The sequence below is a fragment of the Sphaeramia orbicularis genome, chromosome 7, assembly GCF_902148855.1.
Source record: "Sphaeramia orbicularis chromosome 7, fSphaOr1.1, whole genome shotgun sequence".
Classification (NCBI taxonomy): Eukaryota; Metazoa; Chordata; class Actinopteri; order Kurtiformes; family Apogonidae; genus Sphaeramia; species Sphaeramia orbicularis.
In genome coordinates this window covers 54,856,890-54,880,925 of record NC_043963.1, presented here as the reverse complement: position 1 = coordinate 54,880,925, position 24,036 = coordinate 54,856,890, and the positions used below count along the sequence as shown (strand labels likewise).

The window sequence follows — 24,036 nt, the reverse complement described above, 5'->3', positions numbered from 1 at the left end:
GGAGCCTTTGGATCAGCTGGTTCTGGTCCTAGTTTTGGAGCCTTTGAATCAGCTGGTTCTGGTCCTAGTTTTGGACCCTGGTTGTCAGTCCTGATGAAACCATGTATATTAGTTTCAGGTCCAAATAGTGCTGACCCCCTCCCCCCTGGATCAGGTCTGGATCCTCCATTTGGGTCCACATGTCAGTGTTCATGGACCACTTGTTCTTTGGTAGCTGGTACAGATCCATGTCCAGTCCAACTGTCCTTCATTTAATTTCAGATTTCCCATGGTCCTTTGCTCTGGCTGTGTTTACTGCTGTACTCCGTCATGTTGAGCAGGTTGGTTTAAGACACTCAGTCTGACTGAGAGGGGCGTGGCCTGGGGGGGAGGTGACGTATGTGCAGACCCTCTATAGTTCCCATTCTTCCAGCTCTTTTCTGTTTATGGTGCGTTCCAGGCCATTTTTTGATCTTGTAAGTTACGACTTCAAATCACGACTCACGACTTTGTAACGTTCCAGGCAAGTCACACCAAACTGCCTGAGCACAAGGAATTGTGGGAGTTAGATGTAAACAAACAATCATGGCGGACCATACGCTATGTTCATTTACAATCATTTCTATCGCCAAAGGTGTTTGTTTTTTGTTTATTTGAGGGAAACAGAGGAGGAAAAACAGTGCATAAGGCAAGAGAAGCTGTTCTACCTTTTATGTTATTTGTATATTTGGATTTGTATTTGGTATTAACTTTTTTTTCCACTCATTGGACTGAAAACTAGCTAACACTAGAGTAGCTGCTGATTATACCGAACATTTGCAGATAGAGCAATACCTTAGAGCAGTTGTTTTAATAAACAATTTGTATAAAAACTGCATCCATGGGGACCACCATTGCTGTTTGACAGGCTATGTGATGTCAGAACTCGGAACTGGGAGAACATCGATTTAGTACGAGTTCACAGGTGGGACGTCACAGGTTTGACTGACATTCCGGTGCATTTTCACCGGTAGAAGGTCGGAAAAACACGAGTTACAGGGGGACTGGAACGCAACATAATTTCCAGTCAGCGTTAAACTGTTAATAATCCAATAAAGTCTTCTCCAGAACCTAAAGCCTGTGTCTGCTTCAAATGGACAATAGTCCAAGGGTTTTCAGTTTTATTTCTGTCACAGACTGAATTTGCTGATGATCAACTGTCGCTGTTTTCACACATTCAGCTCCGTTCAGCTTTGTGTCTATAATGTGACCATAAGGAGAGGACAAGGCTGAACATGGACAGCATCCATTAAACTGGGGATAAGATTTAGCAGAGGTGAAAGTGGGCATGGCTACAGATGGCCACACCTACTTTGGTGCTGATTGATCACTGTTCTGGGACATGAAGCTACGATCAGCTGTTTGGACTATCAGTGTTTTTGAATGTCCCTGTTCTTCTGCTGCTGTAGAACCAAAACAACCACTGGATCTGGATCTGGGTCTGGATCTTCCTCTTGGTCTGGATCTTCTTCTTGGTCTGGATCTTCCTCTGGTTCTGGATCTTCTTCTTGGTCTGGATCTTCCTCTTGGTCTGGATCTTCTTCTTGGTCTGGATCTTCCTCTGGTTCTGGATCTTCTTCTTGGTCTGGATCTTCTTCTTGGTCTGGATCTTCCTCTGGTTCTGGATCTTCTTCTTGGTCTGGATCTTCCTCTGGTTCTGGATCTTCTTCTTGGTCTGGATCTTCTTCTTGGTCTGGATCTTCTTCTTGGTCTGGATCTTCTTGGTCTTACAGCTGTACCAGACTATGGAACTGAAAACCCTTTGACTGACAAACACTGGACTGATCCACACCTCTGCTTCTGCTTCTTGGTTTTTATGACGGTTGCCAAGGCAACAACCTACACTGTGTACTGGTGAAATGCATCAAATATAAACAATTTAGATTTATTTTTACCTCCGCCAAGGAGGTTATGTTTTTGCCAGGGTTTGTTTGTCTGTCTGTCTGTCTGTCCGTTAGTGTGCAACATAACTCAAAAAGTTATGGACAGATTTGGATGAAATTTTCAGGGTTTGTTGGAAATGGGATAAGGAAGAAATGATTAAATTTTGGTGGTGATCGGGGGTGGGGGGGCCCACGGGGGGGCCACTGATCAGCCTTGGCGGAGGTCTGCGCTCTCTGAGTGCTTCTAGTTATGGGCTGTATTTATCAGTGAAAACTTTAATTATTGGAATTATCTTAATGACATCATTTTTTTTCCAATATGGGACCACTAATTATTGTTGCAGATAATTATGGTACATCCCTATAAAAAGCACTAGTATCTGACAGTCTTCAGAGGGTTCCCAGCTGAACCTGCATGAATCTGTGTCTGAATCACAGACAAACTCAACTGGAATCCAACTCATTCTAAATGTAACAGTGTAAATGAGGAGCTCTACTGTTCTTTTCTTATTTCTATCATCTGTTCTTTCTTACAGAGCTAAAATCTCCTCAGGCATGTCACCAACAGCAAAGCACAACAAATACATATCACTTTGCAAATATACTGTGAACAAAGAACACAAAAACAAGTCAATCACCAATTAAGAGGGAAAAAGTTGGCCTTAAAAAGGAAACTGTTGATTTGGTACACGGCTAAAATGTCCTTAGGGGGTCAAATGAGTGTCCATTTTTGTCAAAAAAAAACAAAAAAAAAAAAACAGTTGTCCTAAAGTCCTAGAAGTGTGTGTAAATAATGCTAATCCATTTGTGCACAGACTACTGATATTCTCTGACAGTGGAAGCTCTATTTCCATAAATATTGGATTTGGAATAGCACGTGTATGTGAAAACTTTTGCTGGTGGACGGACGTGACATTACCCATGATGCTCTGGTCAGTACCAGTACTTTATTAGGAATAAACTTATAGACTTCCTATTGCTAATTGTGCTCTTCTTCATAAATGTTGGTATTGTGGATCTAAAACAATCCCAGCTGACACAAAAACACTAAATGTGTCAGTGGACGGATGTGACATGGTTGTTGTGGATCCCATCATACTGATGCTCTGCAGCCATGTCAGCGTTTACACTAATGATCCCTGTGCAAAAACTAGGAGCACTATTATTTATTGGATAGTTTAGCATCAGACTAAAGAGGAAAGAACAATATAGAATTGTTCTTTCTGTATAAAAATGCTTCTTATTGTAAAAGTGTTGATGTAAACAGTGCTGTGTGCCATTCTTCATGTATGTATTGGTGGAACAGAAGCAGGATGGATCAGCACCATACTCCAGATTGAACCTGTACAAATAAAACATGTGATATGGAGGAGAGAATCTGGGAAGAAAAACTGGGGAATCCAAAAGAAGAGAAGATTTGTTTTTCAGCTCAGTTCAGTTCAAATAGAACTTGTCCATTTGTGACATGGAAATATAGCATTAATTGTGCTGAAATGGTTCATTTTTGAGCTGAAAACATAGTTCATATGAGCATCAACATGTTGAACAGAACTGAAATCCTGTCCATTTGCAGAACTTGCATTTACCAACACAAAGTTCCTTTGGATTCACTGAGACTGATTTAATATGCACACAGACAGAAGTAAGACCTCTGAGCAAATTCAAATATAATGTTTAAATGCCACCAGTCTTTATGTTATGTTGGATTAACTGCATCCTAACATCAGATTTGTCTGTCGGTATTTCCAAAATCCCTGTCACCTGCATGCACTACTATATCTATACTAATATTCAACCTGTGTAAATAAACAGTGGAATATGTGTAAAAGTGCAGTCTGCCTTCATCTGTGTCGCACCATCGACTCCACCAGCATCTGTGTAATACTACGAACAACTGGCTCCTGGGCTCTGTCGGCCATCTGTCACTGTCCACTGTCACCATATGGGAGATTTATACTAGTCAGATGTCCACAGCTTACATGTAATGGTGTAAGAAAATATCGGTTCTGCAATATATCGCGATATTTCATTTCACAATACTGTATCGATATTAACGCTTTCATGCATAGTGGTCACTACAGTGGACAGCTGATCACAGGTGTTTTCTTGTATATTCTTGGATTTGTTGTTTTGTGCATCATCTCATACACTGCAATTCATACCATTACTGTAACTTTGCTGTTCTAGATTAACCTGATCTGCAGGAACATGTTTGAGTGTAAAACAAATTGCTAATTGTTACTAGACTATAATAAACAGTTTTGTTTTTTTTAAACGAAAACTTGTTTGTTTTTTTGCATATTATCTCCATGCAAGTATGTTAAAATGTGAGAAAACATCAGATTAGCAGCATTAAAAATGTTTTTATTTCATAGTTTTCACATAGTATATCAGTACATACATGTTCCTTTGCTTCTAAAATTAAATGCATGGTGTCCAGCTGAGTAGATATTTTTGTAACTCCGTGATTAAACAGATTCATAAAAAAATCCATTGCATTGTTTTTTGTTTTTTTCATGCCTAAAGAGGAATAGAAACACTCCGGAAAAAAATCTTGATTACGGTTCTCATAATTCATGCATGAAGAGGTTAAAAAGTATTGTATCGATATTTTTAGGTATTTATTCAAATGCAGATATTGTGGAGGTTCATTTTAGTGTTTTTTTTGTTTGTTTTTCTTTTCTGTTCATATTTTATTTATTATTATTTAACACTCTTTTATTCAATAATGTGAGTTCCTTTGTTGGGATTGCACAAAAATCCTGTTCTGATGTTAGTTGTGAACTAATAGAATCTGAACATTTGAACAGGATCTGAAACTGAACTGTCTGTAAAACAGAATTTCAGTTTGAACACAGGAACATTTGGTGATAGAACATTAGATCCTGTTGTGATCATTTTAAAAAAAAGAAACAAACCAAAAAATTGCCTTTTTAACAATCATAATATATCGTGATATATCATATCATGATCCTAGTATTGTGATTTGTATCGTATCGATTCCTGCCAATAGACAGCCCTACTGACGTACTCTAAAACACTGGTGTCAAACATGAGGCCCAGGGGCCAAAACCAGCCCGCCACAGTTTCTAATCCGGCCTGTGGGATGAATTTGCAAAGCTGAAAGAAAATGAGTTTGACAGCCCTGCTCTAAAATGAACCCAGAAAAAATATGCAATTCACATACCATGGGTTTCACACTATGGTTTCAAACAAACTAAAACATTTCTGTACTTCTCCTTCCTTCCTTCCTTCCTTCCTTCCTTCCATACTTCCACTCTTATTTTTGAATCCGTCGTCTCTTTTATCACTGTGTGTTGTGTCCTATTGTTTTATGCATATTTATGGTACTTGATTAACCTGTTTTCTTTTTTTTTATTCTTATAATTGAATCATGCTTTTAGATGTACAGCACTTTGGGCTTCATTATGGTGTTGTAAAGTGCTGTATAAATAAACTTTGATTTGATTTGATTTGATGTGATTCGTATCCACAATATCAGAATGTGTAGCAGTGAATCCACCAGTCCAGTCCAGTTTTCACTCATAACACCGCCCAGAAGCTGCCCTGCTCAGTCACAGTGACCTCCTGCTCGCCTCAGACTCTGGTCACCTACACATTCGTTTCTCCTGGACCTCTCGGCTTCATTCGACACCATTAATCATACCATTCTTCTGTCTTGAATCCTTTCTCTGCATCACTGCCACTGCCCTCCCCTGGTTCAGGTCAGATCTTATAAACAGTCAACAGTTCAGTGATATCAACACCTGCACCTCCTACACTCCTTCTCTGCCCTAAAACAGTAGAAAAAACAGAGTTACCACACTTCCATAGACTCCTATTGTGAGAAATGGCGGACAAAAATATGGACCTACTTCTGGGTTTGGGAGGCGGGGCCAATAGTTCCAAACACTGAGTATGGCGGCGTTGGAACACATTCATTTCTATTTCTGCTGATCTATTAACTCCAGCTCTAAGTTAATCAGATATGGTCATCTTTCAAATGATCCAGTGTATTTCCTGTATTAGTGACATTTCTGTTGTAAAGTCTGTTTTCTTTAGTATGTGTTTGTGTTTGTATCCATTTCTATCTGATCCAACTGTTCAGTTGGATTTACAGCTGTAGTCCTAGAGTTCCATAGTTGGACTGGTCCAGCTGTTCAGATGGAACCACTAGAACTAGAATGATGGAGGTTCTGAGGTACGGTACCATCAGTCCAAATGTGGTTCTGTGGGTTTTATTGGAGTTGTTCTGTTGAACCTGGTGGCGTTGGGTTCAGTTTGTCAGCTGAGGTCATGTGATCATTAGTGTCATTACTGTGGGTACGTGGAACCGGCTCAACTCGACTCTGGTACCAGGTCCTATTCCTGGAGACCGTTTCCATTACAGGATACTACTGACTTTACAGTACCTGGTCGTCATAGTGATGCAGCGCGTTACTTCTGTGTCGTCTGCTCAGAGAGTTGCTGATAAACTCGCTCGTTGCGTGTTGTCTCGTCAAACTCATGCTGAATTTTTCCGTCTGAACCTCCTCGACAAACCATGGTGTAGTTTTACAGACTGTCATCATGTTGATTAACCTACTATTAAACATGCGGCCCAGGGGGCCAAAATCGGCCCCCCAAAGGGTCCAATTCGGCCCGCGGGATGAATTTGCGAAGTGCATGTTGGGGCATCAAACTCATTAATAATATTATAATAACCCATAAATAATGACAACACCAATTTTTTTCTCTTTGATTTAGTTCAAAAAACATTAAATTATGAAAATGTTTATGTTAACAAACTATCCTTTAACAATAAAATGTGAATAACCTGAACAAATATGAACAACCTGAAATGTCTAAAGAAAATTAAGTGCAGTTTTTAACAATTTTCTGCCTGTTCCTGAATGTTTTGTGCCTTTGTAGATCTGATCTGTAATGCATATGTATAAATGGTAAGTTGAGGGATAATATTGATAAAATTGTACTTATATGTCTTTACAACGCTCATTTTTTTCAGGTTATTAACATCATTTTTGTTTTTGTTTTGTTTTTTTAACTTGTCATCCTTTTTGTTTGGATAGTTTGTAAACGCAAATATTGCCATAATTTAACGTCATTTTTGAACTAAAACAATTTGGAGTTCTCAATATTTATTGTCTATCATGCTATTATTATTTTACTGGCCCTGCCCACTTCAGATTAAATTGGGCTGAATGTGGCCCCCAGAAAAAAATGAGTTTGACACCCTTGCTTTATGCAAATGTACAAAACATGCTGTTCTCATCCTAAATGACCCTAAATTGTAAACAGTTCTGTAAAATACTAAAAAATGAACCTATTTGGGAAATGATAGGAGAAACTTTAATTTTTGACACTGGATCTGGTCCTACATCAACAGCATTCTCTTTCTTCCATCATCCAAGGTCCTCAGTAAGCTTCAGAACATACAAAACTCTGCTGCTCGCCTCTAAACCTGCACCCGCTCCCATGATCACATGACCTCTGACCTCCAGAAACTCCACTGGCTCCTGATCCTCCAACACATTCTGTTTATAATCCTTCTGATCCTTCATAAAGCCTCTCAGAACAAGGCCTCTTTCAATATCACTGACCTTCTGCACAAACACTCCCCATCCCACTGAGTCCATCCCGCTGAGTCCAACTTCCTGTCTCCACCCTACAGGACCTGTAGGACCACCCAGAACCTGCAGGTACCTGGGCCCTGTAGGACCACCCAGAACCTGCAGGTACCTGAGGCTTCTCCATCACTGCTCCCTCTGTCTGGAACCAGGCCACGGCCATGATGTGTTTACAGCCAGAGATGGAGAACTTTGACTCGTCAGAATATGACTATAATAATTCTCCAGACCCATGACCCGTCTTCAGGTCTGTACTTTATATTATGGGAGGCTAGTGGTGTCATCCTGACTAGGGATGGGAATCGAGAACCAGTTCTTTTTGAGAACCAGTTCCCAGTAGCTCGATTCCTTGGAATCGTTTGCCTGCCTGCTTAACGATTCTGTTTATGAATTCTGCCTTTGTTGCGCATGCACGATGACGTCACACATACACTGCATTGTTTTGGTCAGAAAGAAGACAACATGGAGTTAAGGCAGAAACGGTCCAAACAGACCACACCAGGTCCAAACAGACCACACCAGGTCCAAACAGACCACACCAGGTCCAAACAGACCACACCAGGTCCAGCTCAGTCAAAGCTTCCAGTTCTTCTAAAGGTGGAATCCCTCCAGTCTGCTCAAACATTCGTCCACATGTGATTCATTTGATTCTCTCCTCAGCGGTGCTTGTGAATCTAGCAGCAGAGTGAACACCAGGCCGTCATCAGGACCCACTTCTGGTTCTGGTGCGGGCAACAAATGTTGTACCCCCTCAAATACAAGTTTCTGAAGATCAGGGAAAGGAAATGAGGAGCACAACAACAGGAGACGAGCAGAGTCAAACTGGTTACATGTAGTAGAAATGCAGCAATAGAGGAATTAGTAAAGAGTCTGGAGTTTCACAGTCACTGTATGCACCCCCCCCCCCCCCAAAAAAAAAAAAAAACAGACCCAGCATCATCTGTTATTATTATTTGTTCATACTGTATATGTTCTATTTTCTGTGCAGATGGAAATATAAAAGACAGTTCATGCAAACACACCTGTTTATTCCCTCACCCAATGAGAATCGGTAATGGAATCAGAATCGTTAAATTCTTATCAGTTCCCATCCCTACTGGTGGTGTTGTCCTGACTTCAGTTTCATTCTTAGTTCACCCTCCGAAAGAAAGCAAAGCAGCCTGTCTTCTTCATTGGATTATCTTGTAAAAGTCTTAATCTCAGAGGATGAAATAAAGGAAGCACAGTTGGATTTGAAGCAGCTGGTAAAGGAGAAAAACTGTTTCTGCAAGGTTAATATTCAAAATGTACGAAACGAATTTTGTGTCAGTTTTATTAAAAAGAAAGCGCTAACCTTTAATCCTAAAACTGTCTTTTCGATAAAGACCGGAATACATATGGAATGTGTTTTATAAGTCCTTTAAATAAAGTGAAGGGATGTTAATTCAGCCATTTCTATTTTACACTGATATCAAACTTGCTGAGCTGCAGTATTTGAAAAAACAAACCAACCACTGATTCCCAGCTTTAGAAAAGCCAGTGGATTCATATTTAAAGCGAGGACAGACCTTCGCTGAATGAAAGTCAATCACACTCACACTGGAGTGGGTCTGCTGTAAAACCCATGAAGGTATCGAATTATCAAAAGAACTCCTCCAGTGTGTCATACATGTTCACATCAAGTACTTCCAAACGCTCAAGGGGGATAAATCAGGATTATGCTAATCTGCGATCTCTGCGCAGAGCTCTGGAGGAGCTGTGATCAAAGAATGTGAGTGAGGACGGAGGCGAAGGGATGAAATACTTTACCATGTTGGCCTCGGATATGTGGTCGATGCTGGCAACCTCGATAGCCATGGCAACGTTCACCGGAGGACCTGTAGGGGGAGACGTGAGAAAAGAGCAAACCTGCCCCCGCCCCACCCAACTCACACACACACACACACACACACACACACACACACACACGCACACATGCACACACATACACACACACACATGCACACACACATACACACACATACACACACACACATGCACACACACATACACACACACACACACACATACACACACACATGCACACACACATACACACACACACACACACACATACACACACACACACGCACACACACACATGCACACACATACACACACACACACGCACACACACACATGCACACACATACACACACATGCACACCCACACATGCACACACACATACACACACACACATGCACATACACATGCACATGCGCACACACATACACACGGACACACAAACACACGCACACACACACACACACACGGGCACACATGCACACACATACATGCACACAAACACACACACGCACAGATGCACACACACATTCACATGCATGCACACACGCATACATGCACACACAGACGCACGCACACATGCACACACATACACACAAACACGCTCGCACACACACACATGCACACACACGCACACACACACACATATGCACACACACGCACGCACACACACACATATACGCACACATATACACACACACACACATATGCACACACACATATGCACACACACATGCACACACATGCACACACACACATGCACATACACACATGCACACACACACGCACACACACACATGCACACACACACATATGCACACACACACACATGCACACACACACACACACACACACACACATGCTCCGCTCCAGGTTTCTGCTGTTAAAGGGAAGTTTTTCCTTCCACTGTCACCATCACTAGTGTTTGCTTCTGGAGGATTCTGTTGGTTTCTGTAAACTGGCTTCAGTCTGGTTTGGACCAACTCTACATATAAAGTGTCAAGAGAGAACTTTTTTTGTGATCTGGCACTATATAAATAAAATTTGATTGATTGAGTGATTTAATTGGTTTTCCCTGTAAGTCGCTTTGGAAAAAAGTGTCTGTCAAATGCATAAACAGAAACATGCACACACACACGCACACACATCCACACACACACATGCACCGATGCACGCACACATGCACATGCACATGCATACACACACATGCACACACACATACAAACACATGCACACACACATGCGCACACACACACATACACACCAACACACAAGCACACACACACACATGCGCACATGCTCACACACACACACACACATACACACATGCACACAAACACACACACATACGCACACACATGCTCACACACACACAGTCAGACACACACACACACACACATGCTCACACACACACACACATAAACATGCACATACACATGCACACACACGCACACACACACACACATGCTCACACATGCACACACACGCACACACACCTACACACACACACACACATACACACACACATGCTCACACACACACACACAGTCAGACACACACACACACACACACACATGCTCACACACACACACACACACACACACACACACCTTCTCTGCTTCTTCCATCTCCATTAGCCCCACCCATGCACACTCCATCCATCATCCATCTGCTTCCCTTCTTCCCACCTTCCGTCCTCCCACGTCTCACACACTCCTACAGCGCATGGAGATTAGACCTGATCCACTTTAACCATGCTAAGTGGCACATCCCACTGTGGGCATTCACAAACAGCGCTGGGCGTTCATGGAGCGGCACAGAGTGAGCTTCTGCCAGCGTTCACACAGCCTTCACTCAACACTTCGCCATATGATTAGCATGGAGCGAGCCTCTGCCATCGGACGCTAGAGGAGCTCAGTGATGGAGAACAGAAAGGCTGTTTATACTGAACATTAAGGAATCATATATGATCATTTCCTCATCATCCAACACATCACAAAGCCATTTGAGTCAGATCATCACCTTTGAGCTGGACTCCACATGTACAGTACCTGGTGTGAGGGGACTAACAATAACATGTTTACTGTGAACCAAGGTCGCAGACATTCAAGGGTACGGCATACCCCTGATGCAACAACAGCTTTAGTGGAAACGTCATATAAAATATGGTTTTACTGCATTCATACTGGATAACAGTGTTTTTCAACCCTGGGGCCGAGACCCCACGTGGGGTCGCCTGGAATTCTAATGTGGTCACCTGAAATTTCTAGTAATTAATAGGGGTGTAAGAAAATATCCATTGTGCAATATATCGTGATATTTCATTTCACAATACTGTATCAATATCAAAAAGTACTGTACTGATATTTTTAGGTATTTATTCAAATGCAGATATGGCAGAGGTTCATTTTTGTTTTTTGTTTTTTTAATTGTTTATATTTCATTTATTATTATTTAACACTGTTTTATTAAATAATGGTTATTTGAATCATCCCAAAAGCACTTTTTACTGAGAGGCAGATGGTAGTTCCTTTGTTGGGATCGCACAAAAATACTGTTCTGATGTTAGTTGTGACCTAATAGAATATGAACATTTGAACAGGATCTGAAACTGTAATGTCTGTAAAACAGAATTTAAGTTTTAACACAGGAACATTTTGTGATGTAGCATCAGATGTTGTTGTGATCGAATAAAAATAAAAACATATTTGTGCATATTTCAGGTGTAATTCAATTCTTCAAGGAAATTATCATTTTAAAAAAAGAAACAAACAAAAAATTGCCTTTTTAACAGTATCATGATATATCATATCATGATCCTAGTATTATGATTTGTATCGTATCACCAGATTCTTGCTAATACACAGCCCTAGTAACTGATAAAAAAAAAAAAAAAACAATTTACTAATAAAAAATGTATGGTGAGTTGACAGAGCCAATCCCAGTCCATAACAGTCAAACTGTGGTTGTGAAACTGCAGCACTGTGGTTCTGTTTCTGTGTCACATGTTCACTGTGGTCAGTTTCAGATGCTGCAGCTCTTTCATAATTCATAGTTTCAGTTCTTGTTTGTTCAGTATTAATTGTCCTCCTTGTAAATCACAGCTGGACTGACTGGACAGATCCTGACCAAGGAAAATCCCATTCTCCCTTTGTGCAGTAATCTACACCTGGATTTACTGCCTCTGTCCACCATAATAGACATTATATAGACTACATGTCAAATAAAATTAACTTTTTTTAAACATAGTATAGCAAACTATTACATGATCAAAAACAACTTAATTTTAGCCAAAAAAAAAAAAGTCTCTGTTCTGAATGTCTGGGGTCGCCAGAAATATGTGATGTTAAAATGGGGTCAGGGGCCAAAACAGGTTGGAACCCACTGCTGTACAGGCTACATTATTTATACGTGTATCAAAAAACAATTAGTTTTATTTTATGAAGTTTGAGTGAATAGCATGAATCGCAAATACGTTGGAAAGAGTCACTACATTGTAAAAACAAACCAGAAATGAGCCAAATATTCTTTTTTCCTTTTATTTGAATTTGTCAAATGCAACAAATAGTTCTATGGAGTAAGGAAGCTGTCCAAATATTAGTGTGCATCAGACAGATATGTGTGCATATGAGCCTGTAGTTGTGCAGAAATAAAGATTTGTAAACTCTTGAATGAGTTCAATTGTACTTAAAAGGTATTGTTTTTATTTTATCAGAAGAGGAATAAAACAGCAAACTGTTAATGGATTGTGAATGTTTGTGGGAAACACTAATTCTTTAACCCTTTCATGCACAGTGGTCACTCCAGTGGTCACTCCAGTGGACGGTTCTTCTGCAGCTGTTCTACTGTTTAATCATGGCTTTGGTTGTTTCAGTTCCGTATCAGCCAACACAGTGGACACTTATGCACCATCCCATAATACACTGACATTCAGACCATTACTGTAACTTTGCTGTTCTTGATAAACCTGATCTGCAGTGACATGTTTGAGTGGAAATCAATTGCTAATTGTTATTAGACTGTAATTAACTTTTGTTTGTTTGTTTGTTTGTTTGTTTGTTTGTTTGTTTGTTTGTTTGTTTGTTTGTTTTGCATATCCTCCTGAAACCCAGCAATGCATTTTGGCCTCTGTAGGGGACAAAAGTTTGACAGTTTGACTTAAAAAATGCTGTGCATTGCAAAGGACATTCCATTAAAAAATCATAAATAAATAAATAAAAATGATTTTAAAAATGTATCTGAAAAACTGTTGGATTATGCAGTTTCCAATCAAGATAATTTTTTGAATGGAAAAAAGCTAAAACTGTTAATGTCCTGGGTCTCGGGAGGATTTTATCTCCTTGAAATGTGTAGGGGTGTTAGAAAATATCAGTTCTGCAATATATCACAATATTTCATTTCACAGTACTGTATCAGTATCAAAAAGTACTGTATCGATATTTTTAGGTATTTATTCAAATGCAAATGTTGTGGAGGTTTATTTTTGTTTTCTGGTTTTCTTTATTGTTTCTATCTTATTTATTATTTTTTAACACTGTTTCATTAAATAATGGTTATTTGAAACATCCTAAAAGTGCTTTTTACTGTCTGAGAGGCAGATGGGAGTTCCTTTGAAAACTAGGAGAATTACAAAAATGTTGTGATACAGCATCAGTTCCTGTTCTGAAATAAAAATATGTTTAGTATTTGTACATATTTCTGGTGTAACTCAGTTCTTCCAGGAAATAATCTATGAAAAACAAAGAAACAAACAAAAAATTGCCTTTTTTAAATGTATCATGATAAATTGTGATATATCGAATCGTGATCCCAGTATTGTGCTTTTTATCGTATCGCCAGATTCTGGCCAATACACAGCCCTAGAAATGAGTAATAACTAATATTAGAGTATGATAAAATGTGAGAAAACAGTAGCAATTTAGCAATTAGCGGCATTAAAAATGTTTTCATTTCATAGTTTTCACACAGTTTATCACTTTTTGATGATGATTTTTTTAAATTAATGTTTCTTTGCTTCAAAACTTAAATGCATGGTGTCCAGCTGAGTGGACATTTTTGTAACTCCACAAAAAATAGGTTCATAAAAAAAAAATGAAATCAATTGCATTGTTTTTGTTTTTTTTTCATGCCTAAAGAGGAACAAAAACACTCAAGAAAAAAATATTGACTAAGGTTCTCATAATTCATGCATGAAAGGGTTAAATTCTTTTGGTCTGTTGTCACTTGCTCATGCTGATGTTTACTTGATCCTTGCACTAATGACAGAGTCCTCAATGGCTGTGGGATGAGCTGAATGAACTGAAACTGAAAAGAAGAGCCATGATTTCTTAACGGTCATAAGCAGCCTTTCATATCCGCCTCCATTCGCAGCTCATTAACATTAATAGGAATGCAGCAGATAGCATGTGATGCCGGCGAGGGCGTGTGGTGCACATGGTGGCGTGTTTCTGGTGGTGACAGCGATGCTTTTTGCTCCACATTTTCACCTTTTGCTCAGCTGAGTTAAGCTGTGAGATTGAGAAATCTATCGCTGTGGTCATTGGATGTTTCACATCTTGCAGCCATTCTTAGCATCTTCCTGCAGAGCGGCGCTCATGGTCCGCACCGCTCTGCTCCTTTTAGTCACTGATGGATGGTGTCCTCTTTAATCCTTTAAGCCACAGGTGTCAAACGTGCAGCCCGGGGGCCAAACCAGCCCCTGGGATGAATTTGTGAAATGCAAAAATTACACTGAAGATATTAACAATCAAAGATGTTAACAGGATTTTAGGTCAATTCAATCTAAAGTGGGTCAGACCAGTCAAATATTATCAGAATAACCTATAAATAATGAAAACCACACATTTTCCTCTTTGGTTTAGAGTAAAAAAAAAAAAAAAAAAAAGGAAAATTACACAAAAATGTTTACATTTACAGACTAGATTTTTACAAAAAATGTGAATAACCTGAACAAATATGAAGAACCTGAAATGTCTTAAGAGAAGTATGTGGAATTTTAATAATATTCTGCCTGTTATTAAATGTTTTGTGTTGTTGTAGATCCACTGCACTGTAAAAAAGAATCTGTAATTTAACCAAATTTTCACTGTTTATTTTACAGATTTTTCCTGTATTTTTAAGATACAGGAAAATATCAATGAAATGACAAAAACAGACTGTGATTTTACATGTCAAATGTAAAATAACATGAAAAAAATGATAACTGTGAATAACCATAAATTTCAATTTTTAAAAGATTTTTTTTCTTTTTTCACAGAAAAATACAGTTCAAATACATTTGCAAATGTATCATAATTTCACAAATATTTATTTTCTATTTATGAGATTAAACGGTTAATTTAAAGTTTAATCCTGTAAAAAAAAAAAAAATAATAATGATAAAATGAGATAAAATTACTGACAATTAACTGTAACAGAAGTATTTGTTCTGTCCGTTGAACCAGACTTGTTTGTTCATTGACAAATATCTTGTGTAATTACAGGAGGTTTCACAACAAAAATGTTGTATAAATGTATTTTTGTGAATGTATAACATGTATAAGCACTGATAAACTGTCCAAATACAGTTTTTATCAGTGGATTGGACAACTGAGTCTCACTGAAAATTACTTATATATATATTTATAGGGAATTGGATTGTTTTAATACATGTAAATATTCTTTATTAAACATTAAAAAGGCAAAAAAAAAAAAAAAAAAAAAATCAAATCTCACGTAAAGTTAGGGCAAAAAACTGTATTTTAATTATGGAAAATTACCATATTTTTATGAGATGGTTATTTTCCATTATTTAACAGTATTTTTTTCGGCACCCCTGCTGCTGGAATAGTACTGTTTTTTACTGGTTTTTTTGTTTGTTTGTTTGTTTTTTACAGTGTGTGATCTGTAAGTTGTAATGCACATGTATAAATGATAAACTGAGGCGTAATATTATTAAAATTGCACTTATTTTCATTAAGAATTTTCAGGTTGTTCAAATTTGCTCATGTTACATTCAAGTACAGTTTGTAGATGTAAAAATTTTCATTATGGAATTGTATTTTTTTCACTCAAAAACATAGAGACAATTTTGGAGATGACATTATTTCTAAGTTCTTATTCTATTATTATTATTATTTTACTGGTCCGGCCCACTTCCTGTCATGTCAGGCTGAATGTGGCCCCTGAATTAAAATGAGTTTGACACCCCTGCTTTAAGCAAACATCCACTCCTCCATATAAAGGTTTTACATCCTTTCCAAACCTTTCACCCTTACTAAACAGACCAAGTGGGCTTTTACAGAAGGCAAACAGAGGTTCCATTTGTTTTCTGAGCCACAAAAAAAAAAAAAAGCACAAAAAAGGCATCTATCAGGCGAATGGAACTGGATGATGAAATGTGTTGCTCATTTTTGTGTCTGTGGGCTATGTTAAGGATGGCTGTAAATGTGAGAGGGTGAAATGCAACCCAATGCCACGAGCCGTAGATCTCATACTCACCTCCTATCCCAGGGCGAAAATTTCTGGCATAGCCCTTCATTAAATCATCCAGATTAGGTAACCAGGATATTTCAATGTCTGTACCTACATAGTCCCCGATGTCACTCAGCATGGCCCTAAAGGAGACAAACAGAAACACAGCAGGCTTCAGCAGTGGACCATGGACCCACACGGACCCAGGTCCACACATAGACCCAGGTCCACACATGGACCTAGGTGTCCACACACGGACCCAGGTCCACACATGGACCCAGGTGTCCACACATGGACCCAGGTGGACCTAGGTGTCCACACACGGACCCAGGTCCACACATGGACCCAGGTGTCCACACATGGACCCAGGTGGACCTAGGTGTCCACACACGGACCCAGGTCCACACATGGACCCAGGTGGACCTAGGTGTCCACACATGGACCCAGGTGGACCCAGGTGTCCACACATGGACCCAGGTGGACTTAGGTGTCCACACATGGACCCAGGTGGACCCAGGTGTCCACACATGGACCCAGGTGTCCACACATGGACCCAGGTGGACTTAGGTGTCCACACATGGACCCAGGTGGACCCAGGTGTCCACACATGGACCCAGGTGTCCACACATGGACCCAGGTGGACTTAGGTGTCCACACATGGACCCAGGTGTCCACACATGGACCCAGGTGGACTTAGGTGTCCACACATGGACCCAGGTGTCCACACATGGACCCAGGTGGACTTAGGTGTCCACACATGGACCCAGGTGGACCCAGGTGTCCACACATGGACCCAGGTGGACTTAGGTGTCCACACATGGACCCAGGTGGACTTAGGTGTCCACACATGGACCCAGGTGTCCACACATGGACCCAGGTGTCCACACATGGACCCAGGTGGACTTAGGTGTCCACACATGGACCCAGGTGGACCCAGGTGTCCACACATGGACCCAGGTGGACTTAGGTGTCCACACATGGACCCAGGTGTCCACACATGGACCCAGGTGGACCCAGGTGTCCACACATGGACCCAGGTGTCCACACATGGACCCAGGTGTCCACACATGGACCCAGGTGTCCACACATGGACCCAGGTGTCCACATGGGAACCTCACATACAGTCTGGACAAAAAATCATCAGTTTTAAGAAAACAGTTTGTAGAACAACGAGGGCAGAACAACATCCTGTAAACATAAACAGAAAACCTTAAAACAGTGACGTTCTCCTGGTGGATCGGTCCGGATATCATCAGAAAACACTGTTGTACAGTTTAATAGAAAATATCTGCTTCAGACATTAAGGGCTGGATCTACTAAGATCCCAGTTTGCGTGTACTAATTTGCATGTGCAATCTAGAATTTCGTATGTGGGGTTGAACCACTGTTTGCGGGTGATTTACTCAGATTACTTGCACAAATGTCAACAGGTGCAAAGTCTTTCAGACCACCCTGTGTAAATGAGGGTTTTGGTTGTGCTAAACTGCACTGGGATACGCCAGCATTAACAGTGACTGAATGATCCACACGCACGGAAATGAAACACTGGAGGAGTTTTGTCATAGAAGGTGTTGCATGATTTATTCATTCATTTATTTTTCATTTTAAAGGTGTGTGTGTGTGTGTGTGTGTGTGTGTGTGTGTGTATGTGTGTGTGTGTGTGTGTGTGTAAGGGTGTGTGTGTGTGTGTGGGGGGGGGGGGGCACATATGTCTCAGTTATTTTTTCTTCCGTCATTCCAAAAATGTTCACAGGAAGGTGTTAAATGCGTTCTCTGCACCTGGTTTCATCATTTCTTTTTCTCCTATCCACGTCCATGTGTGTAGTTACCCATCCAAACCGTTTGCTCCTCCTTTTGAGTCGTTTTAAATACAGACACAGATTCTATCAGCAACAATTCTTTCTCGTTTGATAAATCACTTTGCGTGTGTTAAATTAATATATTTACATGTTCTCCTCCCAGCACACACACAATTGCATGTAAATGCCCCATTTTGCATATTCATTCATTAGGCATGAAAAAAACAGTACGATTAAATTTTTTTATGAATCTGTTTTTCATGGAGTTACAAATATGTCCACTCAGCTGGACAGCATGCGTTAAATTTTTGAAGTGAAGACACATCTATTTAAAACCCATCGTCATAAAGTGATCTACTGTGTGAAAACTATGAAATAAAAACATTTTTAATGCAGCTAATCTGATGTTATCTCACATTTTATCATATTCTAATACTAGTTATGGAGATAATACGCAAAAAAAAATTTAAAAAGTTGTTTGAGAAAATTAGCAGTTGATTTACATTCAAACATGTTAGTGCAGATCAGGTTTATCAAGAACAGCAAAGTTACAGTAATGTTCTGAATGTCAGTGTAGATGATGCATGAGCGTCCATTGTGTTGGCTGATATCCTCCTGAGACCCAGAAAAGGGAAAATCTTTAGCTTTTTTACATTAAACAGTCGTCTTGATTGGAAACTGCATAATGCAACAGTTTTTTTTTTTTTTTTCAGATACATTTTTAAAATTATTTTCATTTATTTATTTCTTAATGGAATGTCCTTTGCAATGAACAGCTTTTTTTTTTTTTAATTAAAACAGTCAAACTTTAGTCCTGTACAGAGGACAAAAGTGCATTGCTGGGTCTCAGGTGGACATGGAATTAAAACAACTAAACCCATGAATATACAAGAGAACAGCTGGAGAATATCTGTCCACTATAGTGACCAGTATGCATGAAAGGGTTAATCTGACTTATGAATTATTTACCGTGAAGAACAGAAATCATTTTATACTTTAACATTAGCAGCAAATCCTCAAACTGTGCCATGAGGAAAATATGACACAAAGGGCAGTTTTTCCCCTCATTGTTCAGAGTGCTGTTATTTGAAGTGCAGTTGGCTCTTTAGTGCAGGGGTGTGTTTTCCTGGAGGATGGTTCATGTTTCTGCCCCTCCACAGCTCACAGGGTACCACACACTGAGCCTTAGCCCCCCAACGTTAGAAGTACAAAGAAAACTGCCTTAAAATGACACTTGAAAATACTGTTTGATTGGATTCCTTTCAGCTCATCTAGTAGTAGTAGTAGTAGTAGTAGTAGTAGTAGTAGTAGTAGTAGTAGTAGTAGTAGTAGTAGTGTAGTAGTAGTAGTAGTAGTAGTAGTAGTAGTAGTTTATTTGGCGCACATAGAACCATCAGATAGCAAAGAATCATACAACATGGTCAAAACAAATAAATGAATACAACTTTTTTGTACTCGAAAAGGAGTGGGAAGAAGTATAACTTATTGACTCCACCCCCTTGTTACAAACTAATAATCAAACTAGATCCGCCTCCTTTGCTTTGTTAACACACATTTTCCTCTGTATATTTTTTACAATAACACAAAACATCCATAAAAAACATTCATATACACTTTTTTTTTAGTCACCTCGGACACAATCAGATTTACAATAATCAACCGTCTTCAATATAAACTATAATATACATATCCACCTCAGATATTTACTCCAAATACAATGATCAATAAATATGATAGTATCTTCCTATCATGATAACCAATCAACTATAATATCTTATTTTATGCGTACTTCTAGTGTTCTATATTTTGTTACTATAGTGGATTTATTCATCCTTTTAAATGCACAGATTGAAGAAGACATTTTTCAGTTTTGCTCCAGATTATTCCACAGATGAACCCTCTAACACAGATACACTGGCTTTTTCTGTTTGTTCTACACTTCATTTTCTTGTAGATTTCAGTTCCCCTTAAATTCTAATTCCTTTGCCTGGGCTCAAACATCTCCTGTAGACTGTAGGGGAGCATATGTTCATGGGCTTTAGACATTAGAGTAAGAGTATGGAGGTCAATCAGATCATGTAGTTTTAGAGCATTTAATGTGATAAATAGGGGATTTATTGGAGCTAGGTACTGTGCTTGATTGACAAGTCCAATCTCCACCTTTGCACAGTAAACACACACCTGAGCTGTGTTTTCCATCCAGGCCATAACAGAGAAATTAAAAGTGTATCCGTGTAATAAAAAGGGAAGTAATGGACCGACCAGTGGAGGCTTTAATACAAGAGCAACGCGGCTCAGAAACCAGCAGATGGCACTTTAACCCTCTGAAACACACAGCTGATGAACACAGGCTGTGTGTGCACATCCACGCTGTAGATTCACAGTTAACCCTTAAACAGCCAAACAGCCACCCACCACCACGAGAATCTACTGATCTGAACTGTTTAAGAACTACTGAGCCACTAAACCTATCAAAACGCTGAAATAATTGGGGTAAAATACAGTTCTTCATCTTTTCATGGTCATCACATATGACCCATTTGGACGTTCAGAGGCTCTGTAGTTACCGTGGAAACAGTCATCTTCTCCAACATTGATTCACCAGTAAAACCCATGGAGTTGGATCAGTGACAGTGGGTGGACACACTGGGGTTATGTTCAGGTAATTTATTGAAAAATTCACTTTTTCTTCAGTTTTCTCTGCTTCTGATAAAATAACCCTCAACTTTAATCTGAGTTTTCATGAACATCTACATGATCAGTGAATTAAATATAGGAAGACACCTGATTTTACTGAAAAGAAAAAAAAAAAAAAAAAAAAGCAAATACAGAGGATAATATTATATATTGGGGGTAGGAATACATAAGTTTGTACTTCTTCCTACTCCTTTTCAAGCATGTATAATTTAATTTCATATTATTATTGTTATTATTATTATTATTATTTTTTTTTTTTTATTTTTTTTTTTTTTTGTTGTTGTTTGTTTGCTTATCAGTCATTTATGTAGCAGTACTTATATTTTGTTGGTTGATTTTTGTATTGATTTCACTGTCTACATGTTCAAAATAAAGATTTCATTCATTCATTGACAATAAATGTTGATGAATCACTTAAGAAAAGTGAAATATAGGGAGGGAAAAACACAGTATTTTGGAACTGCCATAAAAGTAGGGCTCTGGGTTAATGTCACTGCCAATTTATGCTGTTCACACACATATTCTGTCAAATGTTACATCTAATACAGGTTTGACTGAATTACAGTAAATATAGTGAAAAAAACAGGCTTCAGTAGTGTTTGCATCAGGAAGGAAAGGGTTTGATCATACAAAAAAACAGAAAAAATCAGAATAAACAGCATTTTTTTTTTATATTCTGTGTTTTTAACCCATAAAGACCCAGTGCTACTATTTTTTGCAGTTTGCAAATGAATTTTTCTCGATATTTACCCTTTCTTAATTGATTTATCACTGTTTATTGTAATATTATCCTGTTTATTATGCATTTCTTCAGTAAAAATCAGGTATTTTTCTGTATTTCATTTACTCATCATGTAGATGTTCATAAACTCTCTGTGTACATTCAAAGGTTATTATATCAGAAACAGAGAAAACTGAAGATAAGGTGACTTTTTCAGTCCAGTGTGTCATTAACTGAACATAAACCCAGTGTGTCCATCCACTGTCACTGATCCAACTGCATGGGTTTGACTGGGGAATCAGTGTTGGAGAAGATAATGGTGTTTCCATGGTATTGAACATACATCAGTTTTTCTCAGTCTCTGAATCTGGATATATCCAACTAGAACATAGAGGAAATATGTAAACAGCATTAAAAACAAAACTCTCTGAAAACATAATATACAGGTTGTATGGTACGGATAAAAGATAAAATACTGATTTGGTATCATGAACCACAAGAGTATTCAAGAAAAAGTCGATCATAGACACTAAAGTCTGAAGTCTACCTCGAGAAAAGTTCAGGTGTTTTCAGTGCTTTGCACATGTCCTGCATTTGTTTGGTGTTTCTTAAAAAGAAATAATGATACTTTTTTTTTTTAAACTTCACTCAAAATGTCACTTAAGCTCATCTAGTTTTCACCCACTGATCTTCTTGACATGATCACATTTGAGAGGAAGTTGGTTAATAATATGTGCATGGACCCAAAACGAGACTACAACATTCACTAAATTAATACACACAAAAAATATATATATAAGTATAACATATATACCAAACACCATGAAATACCATATCAGATAGAAACAGAAAAAACCAAACAAACAAACAAACTATGGAATAATTTGAAATCATGTTACACAGAAGTTAAAGGGGACAAGACTGGGTCATGATTTATTATTATGATTTCTTTTGTTTACAAATTCCTTGTATATCTGTTGGCTCCAGAATTAACAGCTCAGGTAGAATATGACAATAATTACAATAATACAACATCTGACCGATGAAGTTTGGAACAGAAGAAGAACCAATTCAACCAACTTTATTTGCAAAAAATTAGCAATTCTCTTCCCAAACCTAAAGTCTTGAATCAAATGACTCACCAGGAAGAGTAGAGAGTAAGAGTACAAAGGTAATGGAATAAACGAGACAAGATAAAAATGATGGAAAAGACACAACTGGATAAAAATGATTACAAATAAAAAAAAAAAAAAAAGAAAAAAGATATAAGAGAACAAAAAAACATGGTTAACCCTTATTTTTGTGGCAACTTGTAAATGATTTTCTCTCTACATTTATCTTTACTGTAGTGATTTACCACCATTTACTATAATATTATCCTCTGCATTTTGCAGTTTTTAGAAAAATCAAGTATTTTCCAAAATTAAATTGACTGATTTTCATAAAAGCTGAGTACAAATAAAGATTATACCAAAACTAGTGTGGTGACCTGTGGGGATCCACGGGTTCTAGATGTGGTCATTTTTATCCTGTTGTGTATTCGTGCATGCTGTTCCACATTTGTCCAGCAGTCACCGCCAAAGCATTCTGGCCATAGCAACATGACTGTAAGGATATTTTATTTAAAAATTATTGATATCTCCCAAAATATTGGTCCTATCAACTTGTCGTTTTCACTAGTCGGTTCATTTACCAAAAATACATAAGTATGACAAACTGCAGCCGTCAGCTGTGTACGGAGTTAGTGTGAATCCACACACACACACACACACACACACACACACACACACAGAGGCCAATTGGCATTTATAAAATAAAACTGAGGAAAAGTGAGATCTTTAGCAAAGTCTGTCGGTACCCCGTCCACCAAGGCCCTTACTAAACACCAAGTGTGCCTTTTTCACACACTTGTGGAATAATGTCAAAAAAATTTCATACAGTTTGTTTTTAATTCTTTTACACTTTTTTCTGTTTCATCAACTTGAGCCGTAAATAAAAATACCAAATACTCAATAAT

At 38.6% G+C, this 24,036-nt stretch overlaps 1 protein-coding gene across 2 annotated transcripts in view; it reads right to left on the bottom strand.

Annotated features, from left to right (window-relative positions):
• The window catches only part of gabrd (gamma-aminobutyric acid type A receptor subunit delta), an 83,751-nt gene that overhangs the window by 20,498 nt on the left and 39,217 nt on the right, over positions 1–24,036 (bottom strand). Inside the window, exons 2-3 of one of the 2 annotated variants that reach the window (XM_030137746.1) lie at positions 16,830–16,945; positions 9,317–9,384 (exon numbers count right to left, since the gene is read on the bottom strand). The exons of the other annotated variant lie outside the window; for it this stretch is intronic. Coding sequence (XP_029993606.1) covers positions 9,317–9,384; positions 16,830–16,945 — 184 coding nt within the window. The remainder of the gene's footprint in view (positions 1–9,316; positions 9,385–16,829; positions 16,946–24,036) is intronic. 2 annotated transcript variants of the gene reach the window in all.